The 19,024-nt window shown below is 34.0% G+C and overlaps 1 protein-coding gene across 3 annotated transcripts in view; it reads right to left on the reverse strand.

The window, feature by feature from the left end:
* The window catches only part of LOC123716581 (neurogenic locus Notch protein), a 114,719-nt gene that overhangs the window by 25,955 nt on the left and 69,740 nt on the right, over positions 1–19,024 (reverse strand). For all 3 annotated transcript variants that reach the window (XM_045672406.1, XM_045672415.1, XM_045672398.1), the window contains exons 3-5: positions 18,482–18,759; positions 12,337–12,681; positions 6,393–6,555 (exon numbers count right to left, since the gene is read on the reverse strand). In XM_045672406.1, coding sequence (XP_045528362.1) covers positions 6,393–6,555; positions 12,337–12,681; positions 18,482–18,759 — 786 coding nt within the window. The remainder of the gene's footprint in view (positions 1–6,392; positions 6,556–12,336; positions 12,682–18,481; positions 18,760–19,024) is intronic.

The raw sequence follows: 19,024 nt of genomic DNA on the forward strand, positions 1-19,024 counted from the left end.
TTACTTACCACCAAACACTTAGAAAACACGATAAATATGTTACTTCAAAGAAGCTGTAAATCAAACGTGACTATTCGCTTTAATACGCCACATATTATTTACAAGTTAAGAGCTGAAGCGTTTTAAACAGAATTTTAAAAAAATATCTCCTTGTTTCATAGTTTGACGTTGAATGATTTTAGCGGTCCATAATTGTACGTTCTTGATAAAGGATTAGAATAAGACGATCAAACAAATATACAGTAGATTATAGTACACTTTACACATAAAATATTATTGATCGATTGTTCTGGAGTGATGTTACGTTAACAATTCTTTTTAAACAATTTGTTATCGCCATATCTTATGCCACATACTTAATGTATGCAATTTAATATTCTAAATAGGCTCAACGCTCGTAAATACAGCGTTACCAACTATAAATTGTCGACTTTCAAAATATATTGTTTTACACATCTGTAATAAGATCAATAAGATAAGTCAATTATATAGGTGTTATGTAATAATTTCACTGTTTACAGTCAATTATGTATATATTATATAACTAGTCATTCGAATATATATAAGTATATATTGTAATCAACAAGTATTATAATTACAATTTGATTTTTGTTCTTAATTCAAATTTTTCGTCACCTCAAATTTAACCTTTAAAAAAAATTGGCGTTTTGAAGTAATTTTGCTATTTACAGTAAAAGGATTTTTTTATAAAAAATATTAACTTCTATTGTAATCAACAAGTGTTAGAATTACAGATTGATTTTTGTTCTTTATTCAAAATTCTAATTTATGCCGTTATCTTTCAAATTTAGAACATCGAACACTTCCATAAAAAGGAAATACTTGCTGGTCGTTCTAAGAACTAATGCACTATTGCATTGGAAAAACTTGAAAAGGGCGTTGAAATACGGAAGTTGGTCATCAGTCTATCATTAATCATGCATTTGAGCGACGTAAGAAGTATCATTTGTAAGGCTTTCTTTGAATTTTACCGCTACGGGTTTATACTTGAATAAAAATTAGGAGCGTTGCTGCTTATTTATCAAACATTTTACCCGTTATATTATGGATATAGAATAGTATAGACATGTTAGATGTTGAAGAACATTTATGTGCATCCGAATGTAGAAGATATATGGATTTTTTAAGACTTGTACCGAATCCTTGAGACTACATTGTAGCGTCAACGAAATGACAATGACAGCAAAGAATAGTTTGAAAATTTTGTTTATAGATATTTCTAATTACAAATAGAATGTGTAGAAAGTTGAGCGGTTTAAAGTCAATAAACAAAAGTTATTACTGCGCAAGTAATTTATTAAGACTACTGACAGCGTTTGCGCATGTATATGGTCTACAGTTAACATGTAGTATATTCTGTAACCTAAATGTATTTATTGAGTTAAATTATGAGAAAAATATTTACTTTTAAACCATAAATCATTAAAAAAAATATTATATTTATTTATTCACACTCGATACATTTATACTAAAACAAATAACATAATACAAAAAAATTATAAGGAATACAACGGGCAGCCTTATCGCTAACAAGCGATCTCTTCCAGGCAGCCTTATTAAGGGAAAAAAATAAATATGATGGGTAAACTGCAATTTTATGGGTATTGCCATTAAACACATATAACATAAACGTTTTTAATTTTAAAATTTTACATTTTCCTCGTTGGTAACACAGAAGGCAATGACTCATCATCCTCAAAACACAGTATAAGAATGGCGCTGGACGAAAACCCGTGGAAACAGATAGTCAACTCCAGATGTTTCTTTGATGTCCACGACGCTGAGGCATGAGGTACCGACTGAAGAGAGATATAATTATACTCAGCTCTGTATAGACAATGTTTAGCCATTCAATCAAGTCGGTCAAGTCTCTGGGATATTGATTAATGTCTGGGATGAGTTCAAATTGAATGCGCTACCGGTTCTAGCCGACATGAGATTGATTGTGTAATGAAGATGTGTTTGAACTATGATTACATTTCTTTATAAAATAGCGGCGAACGAATATATCTTTGTAATCCTAGAGTTACTAGAACTTCTGCTACGTACCTACGGCTTAATAAAAACATTGATATATTTTACAACAAACTTTCTACTTACCGTAAATCTATTAATGAGGTTGCTTGTGTTTAATTTTTTCCTTGCTTTATGTTATGAGTGTGTAAAATTTGTGAAGTCATATTTTCTTGTATAAGCATCTTGTGTAAGCATACATGCTGTTTTAGGATTTAAAAATGAATAACGAAGTTTAAGAAAAGTGTTTCGAAATGGTTTATTAAATCTTTATCATCGCCTGCGCATTTAACTAGATCACGACAACAGCTAATGGCTACAGAAACCTCTCTAACGGCTCCACAACTATTTTATAGATTATTCGATTCCTAACAATTCACCAGAAGCAAATTGTAATTTGTTAGTTTAGTATTATGGCGATCGGCTTCACAATCCCTTTACTTAGACTTAGCCACGAGGTCTTAATGTACAGTTTAAGTATTAATCTAATGTTCTAAATATACGATAATTACGGTGGATATATATTTATCTGCCTAACTCCGCTTTTTAAAATATATATGAAACTAGCGGATCCGACAGACGTCCTGTAATTCGTACATACAAAAAAAACTAATAATGTAAATCATTCTCGACTCCGCTTCAATACACAAACATTTTATAAAGGAGTTTCATAGGAGTTTAATAACGAGCACATGCACTGAAGATGTATATATATGCCAGCTGTTTATATGCTGCATAGATATAACCTAGATACCGACTGCAACGCTATCCGACGGTCTGATTTGTGAATCAAAACTATCCTGGACGCCAAATGCATACAATAAAAAATCATTCAAATCAATCATTAGACATACAGTATAATTATATGCATATAAAGAAGATATTATTACTAAGCATGAGATAATAAACGACTAAACATTTTATCGTCTCATAGAAACCAAAAACGTACTCTCATCAGAAGCAATATAATAGTATTTGAATGGTTATTAAGGGATCCTCAGTTAACGAGCTTTTAAATTTAAATTAGAGTCAACGATAGTGCTGCCAACGCTACCGCATTGAACTTATCAAAACACCATTACGAGCTACTGAGATGGGTTATCTATACTAATTAATAAAATATATTCATGAATAAACATGGACTATCTTAAATGTACGTTAAAGAATTTGTATGTATAGAAAAATGTTAGTATGCGTAATGTGTAAGTGCTGTGTACCGCCGAAGCTCTAAGAGGCCGTTCAAGTATTACGTAAGCACTTTAGGGGCAGGGGGTTTTGTTTTTCTTTTTTTGTGATTACGTCAACTGTCATTTACTTTTTTACCCACACATTATCTTTGCTTGAAAACGAAATGCAGGATGCATTTCGTTTTCAACAAAAAAAAATTACATTTATATACTATTATTTTTTAGAGATTTGCTTACTTTTGCTCCCAAGAGGGGGGATAAATTGCAGTAAATCAACTTACGTAATACTCGAACGGCACCTAAGTACTAGCACACGATTTAAGCATACTAAACGCTTACACCAGTAGCACAGTTACCAACAGGCTGAATGGGAGCAGCAAATTTGGCACAAAATTTTTGCCTCAGTAGAAAAATAACTTACTTAAAAAGTAGAAACTGATCTAAAATTATGGTGATTCATGTGCACTTTTTATTTTGTATGTTCACTGTTTAATTGCTTTATTTCGTTCCATTCGGTTTGTTTGTCTTATGAATTTTTGCTTTATCAAATTTTATGTTGTTTTTCTCTCGTTGGAAGAGATCGCTCAAAAGCTATAACGCCGCCAGTTGCCATTCTTGTCATTAAATTATGTCAAGTGTGTATTTCTGTTCGCTACGAAGTGTTAATAAATAAATCGTGAGTAAGAATAAGCTAGGAACTGACACAAAGCTCCCGTAGTTCACATACTGATAACTGAAAGATGCCATGATGAGCATGATGTACAAATCAATATAGAAGATAGAAAAGAATAATCAATAGCAGAAGTTAGTTGGGACGGCAAAAAAAATGTAGAAGCCTAGACGGCAAGTGTGTAGATCGGACGCTGGTCGACTCTTTACTAATATAATCTGTATATTTCCCAGGCTTTGCTCACCAAGTGAGTTCCTGCTCAATATAATTTCAGTATTCGAATTAATTATAATTATTATCAATTTTAAGCATATTTTATCTTTGACCATATCTTCATAATCAAGTATTTCAAAGCAGTATGTTCACGCTCACACACCAATGGTCGCATAACATAAAAAATATAAAAATAATAGTAACTCGATATGCATTATCTCTTCGTGGGATTAGATGACACTATCCCATAAGATAGTCTTCAACGAAAACTGTACCATATTCAAACAAGATTTGGTTCAAATTTCATTGATTATAGGCTCACGAAAATGCATTGTAAAAGCTTTTTTACGCTATAAGAATAGAATTCAAAATACAAAGACAGGTTATTACGATGTAAAATGCAGAGCTTTCCAGTTTATCCATTCTAAATTTCAAACTCTAATGCTTTGAAAATAAGGTTGGATATTGATTGGAACATGTAAATCATCTTTAAGCCCGGCGGTCCTGTATGGAAATTTTGGAAATATTAATAAGCAATAGGAGAATTTACACGGACTTGGTAGGTGGCAGTGACAATATCCTATGGACTTAAGTTTTCATATTGATTTAATGTTTATTCTCTAACTACTGGATTGTTTATCAGTACGAGTTTCACAACAGGCCATGGGCTTACTTATATAATACTTAGCAGTAAGTATAGACTCTGATTTTAACCCTAAAACCTAGGCACACATCCAAATTAAAGAATCAGTAATACAAACTTACTTTTTTATAGATTCGAAACGAAACGGTTTGCATAACGCTTTCTGATTTAAAATGATGTACTATCATTTTATAGAAAGGCTTTCCATCGTAATTGAATAATAATTTGTATAACCAGACGTTTCGGATGTAGTTGTAGATACGCCTGAGAACTTTACTTCGGAAGTGAAACCTTATTTCCCTTGAAATATGTTTTAAAACAACATCTTCTGATAGTATGGTTTCGTTATCCTGTCTCCTGTTTAATACCCTTTTTAGTTTAAATTAATTTACAGAAATAAATAATATAAATAATAATTTACTTTAAAGAAATAGTCCAACACATAGAATAACACATCTGCCGACCGCTATATGACACTTGTCCCTAATGTCCGTTCGATACCCGGCGAAACAATATTACAGACTACAGGCTTACAGTATCTTGATAAATACGTTATTAACTTTTTACTGTAATAAAGAGAAACGTAACGTTAATTTTCTTCTAACGACGCAAAAACGAATTCATTCACACGCGGGAATCGGGACATCTATTTTGATGAGAAACTTATTAGAAAAACTGATGATACTTCCTCTGGAAAATTATGTAAAGTAGTATTCCGAGCTTTAAAATTAGGAAATGAACTAGAGATGTAAGCTTTTCATTGTAGTCCAGCCACGAGGTAAACATATTAATGCCTCTGTTCTTGCGAGGAATTCAAATCAAGACCTCCAAGCCATCACTAAGCTACAAAAAATATTTTTGAACCACGGTTAGGATGTCCGTTGTGTAGCAAAAGTTCTATTATTCGTGCTTTTTGTAGTTAGTTATGTTAGTTTTTTGTGTCGTGTGTAAAAAAAAATCATTGGTTTTTGTGTCGATTTTGGGTCACCAATAGGACAGGATTGTATTTTTTATTAATGAAATAAAGATATGCATGTGTTTCATTATTACATTTTCAAGGTAAGGTTTGTATGTACAAAAAACATCGGGGAACTCAATACAATACCTCCAAGTCACTAAGGCACAAAATGTACATGACTGTTAAGAAGTAATCCCTCAAAAAGTACAACGACCTGAGAATAGCCAGACAGCGGGCGAGCGTCGACCTCTTGACGACTTATTTAGTAATTAACACCCAATAGATGTAAAAAACACCAGATGGATGTAATTATCCCATTCGATTCCTTTTACATTGTGAGAACACTTGTGATCTAAGTCTGATGTAAGATTTTTCTAAAAAACATTTAGGACTGAAATAATTTAATTTAAATTATTTAGTGTTGGTTGAATTTGGCGGAACGCAAAAATCTCTAAAACATAATAGTGTTATTACATTTTCTATTTTATATAATGCTTTATAAATTGTCTTTTTATAATGCGTTTTAGAAGTTAGTGAACAAGGCGAGGTTATTTACGGATCGTATTAGTTTAAGTTATGGAAATTTAGAGCAAGCTAACAATGCTAAAAAACTCTCTGTGTAAACTGATACGTATACCGCAGCGTAAACGCTGAACTGTAATCGAGAAGATTCGAAAATTATCTTACCTCAAAGCACACTCGTCCACGTCGGTCTCGCACAGTGTCCCAGAAAACGTTGGTGGACATTCGCAGGTGTACGAGTTCAGTCCATCGAGACACGTTGCGCCGTTTTGGCACAAATGTCCCGGGCAGTCGTCAATATCAATCTCGCAGTTCTGCCCACGGTAACCTGTAACAATATTCGCAATTAATTTCGTGTGTACTTTTTGTAGGATTCTGCATTAGAAGCAGCTCTTACTCTAGTTTTAGAAACGTCAAGAACTAAATATAAAGATATTCTAATATCTCTTTTCAAAATTTCAGGCGAAGTATACTACTACAAAGGCCATGCAGTAACACGCAGGATTTTTAAAACCATATTATTGCTTCCTTAAAACATCTTTATCCCGCGTTTATCTGTCTGTATGTCCATGAGAAACCTGAAATCCCACAAAACGGTTCACACCAATGTATCCATTCTGTGTCTGATTCTTAAGGAAGGTTCTGGTGTATAATTCTTTATTGGTTTACGTAAATTGACTAAAACGTAGCGATTTTTGTTCGAGAGACAGATTCCGTCGTAATAATTAAAATCTACGGAAGCTGGTAGTATTTTATCTCAACCAAAGTACTTAATATCTATCAATAACACATGAAATCGCCAAGAAAAATATGCCTATGCCCCTTACATACACTTTCACTTAATCTGGTCCATTCATTAGCCTACGAAGTACTAATTAACTGACAAAACTAACAGAGAAGTTCCCACGAACACATGTGTTACGCTTTAAATCCATCGGCGCCTGAATGACGTCATGTGGCGTTTAAGATTGTAAAAATACTTGACAAAATATGTTTTGACAGATTGCGATGGGGCGCTATTTTAGTTAATATATTCTGTAAGCAAAATTACTTTGTTAAAAGTTTAATTCATCAAATCAATTATGTCACCTGGATAAGGTTCCGAAAAGCCTTAACAATAATTAAATCATTTCCAAAACGGCCACGCCCTTTATAAATTTATTGTAATTTTCAAAACTGTACTATCGAGGACATCCCGAAATAATTAATAATGAAAAAAATAATTAACGGCTCAAATATAAGTCTTTTTTTGTTCTCTTCGGAGTAGCGACTCCAGGGTAGCGCCTGGTAGATAGAGACCCCAGAGCTGGTGCGTTACTCGCTCAACGAATAGTATCTCAGCACAGGGACCGAAATATTTTAAATTTGTTTAAATTTAATATTTATCAATTTTTAATTATTAATTATGTAGGTTAAGCACTTTATTAAAGCTTTAGGAGACTTGGACAACAAGCTAATCAAATAAAGTCTGACTCGAAACGAATTTAAGCATACACTGACTGCTGGTTAGATAATTACGCTGACAAGTGCATAGAGGCGTAAATGTCATTATGATAATTAATCGCTTTTTGTATTTGGAACAAAAAAAATATTTGCATAATCTGTTATCTAAATGGAAGGAGACAACTTTTGAATTTTCGTAGCGACTGGTATTTAAATACAGCACCCATATAGTGATCTTAAAAATTTCCTTTCTTGAGGGGAAACATCTCGAAGACTCGAATATGTCAAAAATGAAATCGATTTTGACATAAGGAAATCACAATTCTCGCGAATTACGGCTTACCAGCATATCATACTCAATGATAATTGTATGTCCATAAATTTACCGTAACCCGCTGAACATATATTGATGAAGATACTCGTCCTAAGTCCACATTGATTCTATACAAAGTTTATGCAAAATGGCTCAACATTTATCTATGCAAACGTTTGGACAGTCTGAATCGATTAACATACTGTGAGAGTTGTAACCCACACATTTCTCACGTCGAGTAAATAAAATTAATATACGAAAATTTATTGTTGTGCCATGCAACCTGTCCCTTTTTTAAATCGTAGTTCGTCACTATGAATCAGGTATAACGTCACAGGAATCGAATCCGATAACAATTCCTTAGCGAAACCACTAAGCCATACGACTTTTGAAATCAATATAAATTGCCTATTAAGATATTACAAAATTGCACAATTTAAGTGTTATTTCATTACATATAATAACTGTTGAAAATCGTCTCATCAAGGAAATAATGTCTCAAATTAAATCATACTTCAAAGGAATTTAGACTCTCGGTCATTATAATAAAGTCTTAAGCAAGTTGATTGTATTTTTTGGATCATTTTGGCAAGTCAAAGGTCATGCTCTCTCTTGTAATTCATGGCTTATACGCGTTTGAGATATACCAGACATCTTGGAAGTTATTCCAACTACGCAATTTAGACTTGCATAAAACTTTTAGATCAGCGTTGGCCTAGTGGCTTCATCGTGCGACTCTCCCTGAGGTCGTAGGTTCAATCCCCAGCTTTGCAACAATGGACATTCTTTCTATGTGCGCATTTAATATTCGGTCGAACGGTGATGGAAAACATCGTGAGGAAACCGGCTTGGCTTAGACCCAGAAAGTCGGAGTGTGACAGGCACAGGAGGCCTATTATATTGACAAATGATCATGAAACAGATACAGAAATCTGAAGACCTAAAAAGCCTTTGTAGCGCCAGTTTTCCTTTGCAATTAGACCCGAAAATATCCTGCATATAACTGTAGAATTCGTTTTCTGTGACACGAATTTGCTTAAGTCGAATTGTTGAAATTCAAAAAAGTATTAATAGTAGAATTATTGAACAAATACTAAATCAAGGTAAATAAACATTGGATTGAAAGTTATGAAACATAAAAGTTCACATCATAAAATAATGTTAGAAGAAATACCTCCCTGTCAACATATGCTGAGTTATAATAACTATGAGTCACTACTAAATTTAAACAGAAATATTCCCATATTAACATCTCATACCAATTACCACTTTAGTATCTAAGTGGCCCAGATCAAAAACCTTGCACTAAATCAATCATAAAACAGAACACTTCCCCTAAAACTATTTTAATTACGTATAGAAGAATTGTGAACATAAACATTTGAACACTTTTGTAATTAAAACTGGTATTCTTAATCCAGTAGTCAAAATCTTAAGTTCTAGTTTAAGTACGGTATGGCAATGTACTGTTCGGAGTACATTGATACACAATTTTTTAGTATTAATACTAAGCCTTAATTATATTCTTAACTCAAGTCAATCGATAATACACATGAAATACTAGAGAAATTAAAAAAGAATTTAGTACATAGTTCACAACATTCACATATAATTAACGGCGAATTAATTAATAAATTCTAGACTCCGAATATGATTTTGTCCGATTCGGTGTCAAGACCATTGGTCTATGGGGTCCTAGTGCCATAAGGCTTTTAAGGAAATAACAAAAAGGTTAGTCGTCATCACAGAAAACCAAAGAGCTGGCTACCAAAGAATTAGTCTAGGTATTCAAAGGGGGTACACTGCCAGTATCTTTGTAACCTTGCCTAAAGGGACTCCTTTTAATAATATATTATAGTTATAATATATTAAGGTTAGTTATTGTTTTATGTTATATTAATTTATGTTAACTGTATGATTACTTGATACATATTTTTTACATACATTAACGGCGTAATTAATATAACCCACAAGTATAGAGTAGTTGCAATATCTTAACGTACATTAAAAAGTTTGCATTCTGTGTACTTTTTATTTTCCTCGCTCTGGGTTCATCAGTATTGTCCATCAGGCGTCAACTTAAATATTTTATATGTGCACGGCCTTCGGCCGGTAATGACGGAAGTCACTACTTCAAAGGGAACAATATTTTTGCCGTTTTCCGCCATCTTTTGTGGTTGTATCGACACATCATCATATTCAAAACGAAAATTGTGCTCTCAGCAAGAATTTTAAAATTTTTATCTATTACGAACAAGACATATATACTTGGCACGTCAATAAAAATAAATAAGCACACCTAGTTATCGGTAAGTGGCGCCGCGGGCTGAGTCTAAGTAATTATGGGATTCGTAATGTTTATTTCTCTCACATATTTTAATGCCTCGATTTTGCAACAGGTCAAAGATTATTTACCATTACTTCTGCCTTGAGATATAGTAACGAAATCCAGAAAACAACAGCAGTTTGGGGGGGGGGGAGGAGACTTGTCAATCGCGTGATTGGTTAATCAGTTGACGTTTGTGTCCCGCGCTGTGTACGATGCGCAAACTTTCCCCACTCCCTTGTTTAATGCTTAAGAAGTTTGCCGGTATATATACCAATTCTTAAAAGGCCGGCAACGAATTTGCGAGCCTTCTGTCAATGTAAGTGTCCATGGGCGGCGATATCACTTAACATCACGTGAGCCTCGTGATCGTACAAGTACAAGATATATCAGGGTAATAACGAAATAGATACAAAATATATATTTTCGGGAAAATGTCGCAATTTCTCAACAGAGTCCATAAATGTTAAAGGTTGTTAATATTTAAAGATCACATATAAAAAAGCGACTCAGTAGTTAGAATTTAAGTGGTTCTTCCAATTCGGGAGCTGTACACGTAAATGTCAAATCTAGGCCCACCTCGCGTGTCACAATAAATATAAAATTAATATCTAGGACATCATTATTCGCACGTCCGCGGCACGCCATTATGAACACGAATCGTAAAACAAAACGTAAGATTGCATGTCTGTATTCTTTGACCCTACGCCCCGAGGCGACCACGACTTGAAAGCTTTGGACCAGTTTATAACCATATTTATAGATATGCAGATTAGAGAGGCAGAAATATGATTTCGATAATGTAGACTAGAACATAAACTGGTGGTGCTATAAGTAAATTGTATACAATTAATCTAAGGACTTGCTTAAATTCGCCTCTACGCTTACTTAAAATATGGTTATCTATGGATATGCACCCATATCCGAAAATGTATTGGTACACAGGGCAGATTGTTACGTCTCTTTAAATCTTTTCGTTACCTCACGATGTTTTAGAGACACTAGACGTACTAACTGTTAACAATCGCGTAAAAAATAAATCTGTGGCGCTACAACCTTTTTTGGTCTGGGGCTCAGATTTCGGTATCTGTTTCATGATCATTTATCATCTCATTGGTATGAAGGTGTCTCCTGTGCCTGACAGTTTTTTTGGGTCTAAGTAAAGCCGATTTGCTCACGATGTTTTCCTTCACCGTTCAAGCTAATATTAAACACGCACATATAACGGAAGCCCATTGGTGCACAGTCATCGAACTTACGTCCTCAGGAATGAGAGTCGCACGCTGAAGCCACTTGGCCAACAATGCTTACAATTTGAACAATCATATATGGATGTATAAAATCGTATTACGAATATTACTTAGTTCGACCATGTACCTTAAAATAGTATAACCTAATTTATTATTGTCTGGTCATTTTATTGGAAATATACCTCATAAGTAAAACAAATTAATCTCTGTTAACAACAAGCTTATAAGGCGACAGGTAATCTACTCTGATCTATGTATGGAAATATATAATTACAAGGTGACACAATTTCTTGTACGCAACAAATTTAGCAATAAAAACTTACTTGTGTAAACAAAACAAGGATAATTGCCAACAACGCATTTCACAACAGATACAATTTACAAGAAATATTGTTTTTACATTGCATGGATTAAACAAAGAACTCTTAAGTACACAAGTAACACGATACCTAGACAACAGATAGATATTACAGACCACACAATGAAAGACCCGAAACAAAGAGTGGAAAGGCTTTCAAGGTGGGGTGATGTAAATATCAGGAAAGGATTGGCAGACTATTGGCAAAGATAGAGACATCTAGGATTGGAGGAGGCCTCTACCCAAGAGGTCCAAACTCTCAACCGACTAACATATAAGTAAACACTAAAATGGATGTTAAGGATATGGATGTAAAAAAGGCTTTATTATCTAAAAGATCGTGGTAATTTATATGATAACATCATATTTTCAAAAAGAGCTTTTCCCCCTATTTATAATATAAAGAAAGCTTTACATACCAGAAGGACAGTCGCACTCATATCTTAGTTGATCCAACGGCGTGCATCTCCCTCCGTGCAGACATGGTGACGGTTCACAAGGAACATATTCAGCATCACAGTCTCTTCCCGTATACCCCGGCTCACAAACACACGTATATGACCCGTGAGTATTGAAGCATCGCCCATGGTGACAGGGGCCAGGGCCGCTGGAACATTCGACCACGTCTTCAGTACACCGCGAGCCGGTGAAGCCAGGTGGGCAGACACAGGAATACCCAGCCTCCGTTGTATTGTCAGCAACGCAACGGCCTCCGTTTCGACAGGGTTGCGATGCACAGTGGTCTTCGTGGGAGCACTCTTCACCTGAAAATGCAGAGAATTGAAAGTCTTGAAAATTTCGACATTGATTTTACATTTAGAATTTACGATCATAATTTCTAATTATATATATAATCTGCACATTATTATATAGTCGTTGCTATGGCAACCAATGAAAAAGTGATTTAAAAAAACTATTAAATATACTTGTATGGTTTGATGTCTGTCATAAACAAATTACATATTTACATGTCCTAATCATCCCTAACTTCTTGCATGTCATAAATAACTAAATCAATGTCAAAATAATCAATCTCAAGTATATTTATTTCACACGCTTGTTTATGGGGTAGAAACAAAAGGCCGTAACATTTGTTTTTACAGTTCACATAATCAGCAATTTAAATTAATTGACGTAGGTAAGTTAGTGATTTTTTTTTTAATTAAAATATCGTAAACTTGATTGCACCATGAATTTTCTTATAAATAGGTTATTGGGAGCACTAAAGTCATATAAGCTGTGGGCGTTTTGTTTTTATTTATATTTTACAAACAATAAAATTTTTACTTTTATTTAATGTTTTTTTTATACCGAAATAGAGATGACTGAGATGCAGCCTATAAAACGGCATGCCTCTCCAGGGGGTGCCTATTTAACCGCCGCTGAATTTCCTGAGTTCCTGAATGTCTCAGTGGCGCTACAACCCTAATTGGGCCTCAGATTTCTAAATTTGTTTTATGATCGTTTTTCAATCTAATAAGCAAGTAGGTGATCAGCCTCCTGTGCCTGACACACGCCGTCGACATTTTCATCACGATGTTTTCCTTCACCGTTCGAGCGAATAGGAAGGAAATCAATTGGTGCACAGGCGGTGATCGAACCTACGACCTCAGAGAGTCGCACTTTGACGCCGTAATTTACTTGTAAGTCTATTTTAGATATTTTTATAAAAATATTTTTTATTTGTTATTTATTTAAAGTCGACAGGCCGACCAAATAGGTTCAACATATATATATTAGTTCACATAATTTACAATTCAAATTCATACCCGTATACGTAGTTACTTGTCAATTTTAAATAGTTGCATAACATTTCCTTATAATTTGTTAACTGACAGACATACTGATATTTTATACGAACCTCACTGTATTTCTTAATCTAAATCAAAATTAATTAAAAAAATATTTCTTTCTATCACGCTGGAAGCAACGTATGTTTGCTTTCGTTTTGTTTTGGAAAAAACAGGTTTGTTTGTTTTATTTAATTCCATTACAAATCAAGACAGCAAATAATCTCTGGAGTTGTAATACCATACAAAATAAAAATGGAAAATCAAAATGCGAATGAACGAAAACGACAAAACAATCGTTTAGTCGTTTTACAAGGGATTATAAATATCCATTCAACTTAATCATAATATAAAAGAAAGTTTATCGACAAAATGTCAACTGTATGATTAGAAATGATATCCATTAAACGCAATCGAATCTGTCATTGGCTGCCTTAATGACAAAATGAAAGTTCGGAAATTAGTGTCAAATTAATTGTAAATTACTACGTTAATGATACTGTTTATGAGGATAATGATGAAAATAATGAAAAGCTTGATTCGTCGTAAATAAATCATTGTTAGATTGTAGCGCGTGGTAAAGTTTTATCCAGACCGTGCCTGGAACGGTTCTGCGACAAAATTAGAGGCAAACAAGAACGTGTCTCGCAAGCAATTGCTCGGCTCGCCCATAATTATTGTAAAAAATATTACTGATGTCAGGGCGTATCTCGCGAGACGCCAATTTTAGTTTAAGCATAGTTTTAGCACGAAAATATAAGAGATGGATAAAAGTCTCCTAACACTATGGCACGGGGGAAAAAGTAGATAGGAAAAAACTTTTAGAGACAGCACAAGATGTAAGAAAACGAAGTTGTCTCTTCTATACCAAAACGTCAAAATAAATTAATGAAATTGAGATTGATATCAATGCGCGCACTGAATTCGTCATCATTAAATTGGCATGAGTAACCAGACAAATATGGGGCACAGTCTGTATTCAGTTATTGTATTATAAACGCAAGAACTAAAATAATACGTCCCAAAGATTTTCTTTTCCAGAAAACATGTTAATAGGTATTTTATTTATGTTTTTTTTTTGTTTTGTGGTTGCGTATTTGATTGTTTCCCTTGCTAGCTTGCCTATGTTCTAATACAATTGATATGTATGTGTTTGTGGAGTCAAATTTTCTTGTATAACTTTGTACATACACGTTTAGAATACTTAAATAAATAAGTCCCAAGTTAATAATAACGTTACAACCAAATTTAGTAGATGTTAATTTAGTTGCAACACTATAAAAGTACCTAGTATATTTAATTAAAATAAATAAAGTGACTTAGTTACAAACAAAGTAATAGACATATGCTATGTTTACTAGAACATAAAGTACATATTAACTTATAGATAAGTCTAATAATTTAAATCCTTTAATTATAAAAGTATTGCAAACAAAAATTTAAACTTCGTATTTATAACTGAACGTGAACATGCTCAAAAGCCCTAACCGAGACGTCAACTTTCTGCCTTCACACTGCTATATGCTGCGCTGGCATCAGGGCATTATGGATGGCTAGGCGATCGACCCAAACTTTTCCTGCCATCACCAGTTTGTCGATACTAGCCGCCCCTTCCTTGTAATAAGGGCCAAATCAACCGTAACATTCTTTCAGCCGAGTGTAATTCCTCTTGCCATACTGTGTCAACCGCACTGTGCTCAAACAATTAGTGGTACGCAGCTTCAATGTTTGTGCAAGTCTGTCTGATCGCATTAATTGATAAGCAAATATATTAGTCGAGGAATGTGTTAAGTGTACAACGCGTAACCCTATTTTTTGTATGCTTTTGCTTCACATATTTTGTTTGAACGCAGCATGAGGCTGATGCACCGTATTGCGTTACTGGCGGTTCTATATATCATTTTTGTTTTTTAAAGAGGGTAATGCGTATTATATTTTTTATAGAACTTGGGGCAAACTGGCAGGAGGCTCGCCTAATGTTGTGATGCGCCAGGAAACTCTCAATTCCAGGAGACTCGCTACGTTTTCGGTCTTCAAAGCATGGGAATATGAGAGCCTAGATAGATTTCAGCCTCTCTTATACTCTTTAATAAGTGTGAGCGGACGAAATCCATTAAAAGGAGAGAAATGTTTCAGTTCTTCGATATATTTTATTTAGAATCGAACTTAGTCCATGCTAAACGCACACAACAAGTGCGTTATTTTTTTAACTTAACTCACCTATAAAGTATAATAAGTTATCAAAATCAGTTCAGAAACAGACAACAGAACAAATAAACAGAACAACTTTTTCAACACAGAATATTGCTAAAAAAGTACCGAGTACAAGAAAAGACAGAATAATTCTAAATGTGTAAGAAAAGACAATTTTATAATATATTAAGTGTCGGTAATTCAGTCGGTAGTCTTAAATTAAATGAATCTAATGTCTTATTGAGATTATAGGTGGTATTAACTTATCAGATTTAAGCAAATGGAATTGAGGAATGTAAAATATTGTCATTAAGTAAATTTACACAAAAATTCTGATTACAATAATCACACTTAACTTTCATCGCTAGTATGTGGATTAAAGTAATTTTACTATAAACCGGGATTATAGAAACGTAACATTAATTAAAGTTCCAATGTAGTCTTAGCCACGTTAAAATAAAACTAATACCATGTGTAATTTTTACGAGTGGTATTACTTACGAGTAGTTTTTCTACAGATTTAAGAAATCTCAAATGTATCAGTGTTGTTTCTTTAAATAATAAAAACAGTTTTAACCTTTTTAAAACTGAGCCTCGTATTTCTGTATCTGTCATGTCATTTGTCAATCTAATAGGAAAGTAGGTGATCAGCCTCCTGTGACACTCGCCATCGACTTTTTGGGTTCGAGCGAAAGTGAAATGCGCACATAAACAGAGAGTCCATTGGTGCACAGCCGGGGCTCGAATGTACGACCTCAGGGATGAGAGTCGCACGATGAAGCTATTAGGCGAACACAGATGATCTTATCTCAAATATGATTCCCTGAAACACTACTTTGAATAATACATCTTCAAAATATGTATAGAATTTTTTACCGCTTACATAAACAAAAGAAAACTTCGAGGCTTCTGGTTCCAGGCAGTTACAGCTACGGAAGCATTTTCTAGTAAATCGAAATTATTTCGATTTACCCAGGTCATATGAAACCAGTTGAAGCCGTGGGGGCAGGCTTCAATTAATCTTTATATGACAAGATAATAGCATTCTCATAGATATTGGTCGGCCTATGACTTATTAGCTTATTTACGGAGATTTTTCATCAATATTATTATAAGGAGGTTTTTGTATGAAATTTAAGCAATCCTGTATCGATTTCAAAAATTCTCCACTAAATGTTTATTAAGCCTAATTAGCGTTAGGTCGTAAATTCGATTCCCGGCTGTACCAATGGTGTATATGGGTATTCAACACTTGCTCGTACGGTGAATGAAAACAGCGCAAGAAAACCATGCTTTAGAGCCGAAACGTTTAATATATACGTATAATATAGACGAGTAGGGAAACCACGCCGGGTTTCCCTACTCGTCTATTAAGAAAAATAAGTGATCCCGATTCACAGACAGAATTCTAGAGCCTAGACCTAGAAAGTTGTAGCGCTACTGGTTTTTTTAAGCGCGATCACCATAACCTATTTATTCTCAAAAAAATTAAAATATATGATGTCACTGGCAGTTTAATAATTTTATGTATTTATCGAAATTTTATCAATCTTGCTTAATCAACCGTATAAGGCACTGCTCCAAAAAACAGCTCCAGTTTCAACGATTACAACGGAAGGGTGAGAAACTTTTCAAAGGAGATAAGCATAATTTTAAAACCGATTTATATAGTTGAGTAATAATTAGTGAACTTATGATTTTGTTGACGCTCTTTCAGTGCTACATGGAGCATGTCTGCTCTACTGAGAAAATATTTTTTCACAGCAAAAGGAACTATGGACCTGGTAAAAACTCGAACACGAGTTACTTTCAGTCGAGTTATTTTTTTTTATAATTTAAGGTATGCTCTGTAAATTGTAATAATATTTCTCCAATATATTTTATATAACTATTTAGTAACCTTTAGCGGAAGTTACGTCAATAATTGAATTGTTAGTGCATTACAACATTGATTATGTACTTATATTTATTAGTACATAAAACAATGTAATGACAATGAATGAAACAATATCAACGGTATGAATCAGGATATAGTAAATGAATCATTATAGAAATACGTATTTATTGAAATACTTCACTTGGCATAAAGAAACGAAGGTGATAAAAATTATACGAAATCTGTTTAATATAGAGGCTAACTAATTCGTATATTAAGTCAAAATCTCATGTTTGTGAAATACGACTAACATGAAACATAAAAACTGGTTGAACTCTTGAAACAACATTCAAATTTGATTAACGTTCTAAAACTAGTAAATGATAATATAATTATTGAAAGACTTTTAGTAAAAATGCTTTTTCAAAAGGACAATGTTGCCAATGAAAGCTATGCTTGCACCTTATACCACTAACGTATATAAGGTAAATATTTAAAGGCGGCAAACAAAACCGAAAGACCGGGGCGTATGTCGCGACGCGTAGCCCGCCATTGCGAACTAGTGATATTAATAAAATGTACCTGTTTTTATTTTGGAGAAAATGTGAGGCAGGGGAGTAGTGTTATAAATAAAAAAACGTGTATAAGGTATCATTAAGAACAATTTAACAAGTAACGTGATACTTGAATCAATTCATGTCTTACCTGTATACCCGGGCGGGCAATCACATTCATAGCTATACAGTGAAGTCAGCCGACACGTTGCTCCATTTAGACATGGCGCTGAATCACAGGCTGCTGGTACGCGAATCTCGCACAAAGACGCACTGAACCCCAAGGGACAATCGCAGGCGAAAGATGGAGGACCCCCGCTAGCCCCAGGTCTCACTCTGCAAGAGCCCCCATTTTGACAACGAGGACTTGACTCGCTGTGACAAGGGTTCAAATGCTGGCAGAATTCACCCGCGTATCTTGATGTGCAACTGAAACAAATAAAATTAGATTAGAATTTGATTTTATTTAAATATATATATATTAGATTAAAATATTTATTGACTATAAAATAAAATCAGTTGAGTCAACTTATGCAAGGAGTTCTATCTGATGGATTATATTATACTTTGGGAAAAAAAGAGCCTAAATATTGAACCTTGACGTACACCACCCTTTATATCACTATGTATGGTATGTACGACAGATCACACATACGTTGTGCCCGATAAAACATGTAAAAACTGTTTACATATT

Source organism: Pieris brassicae, chromosome 1 (genome assembly GCF_905147105.1).
Source record: "Pieris brassicae chromosome 1, ilPieBrab1.1, whole genome shotgun sequence".
In the NCBI taxonomy this organism is placed as follows: domain Eukaryota; kingdom Metazoa; phylum Arthropoda; class Insecta; order Lepidoptera; family Pieridae; genus Pieris; species Pieris brassicae.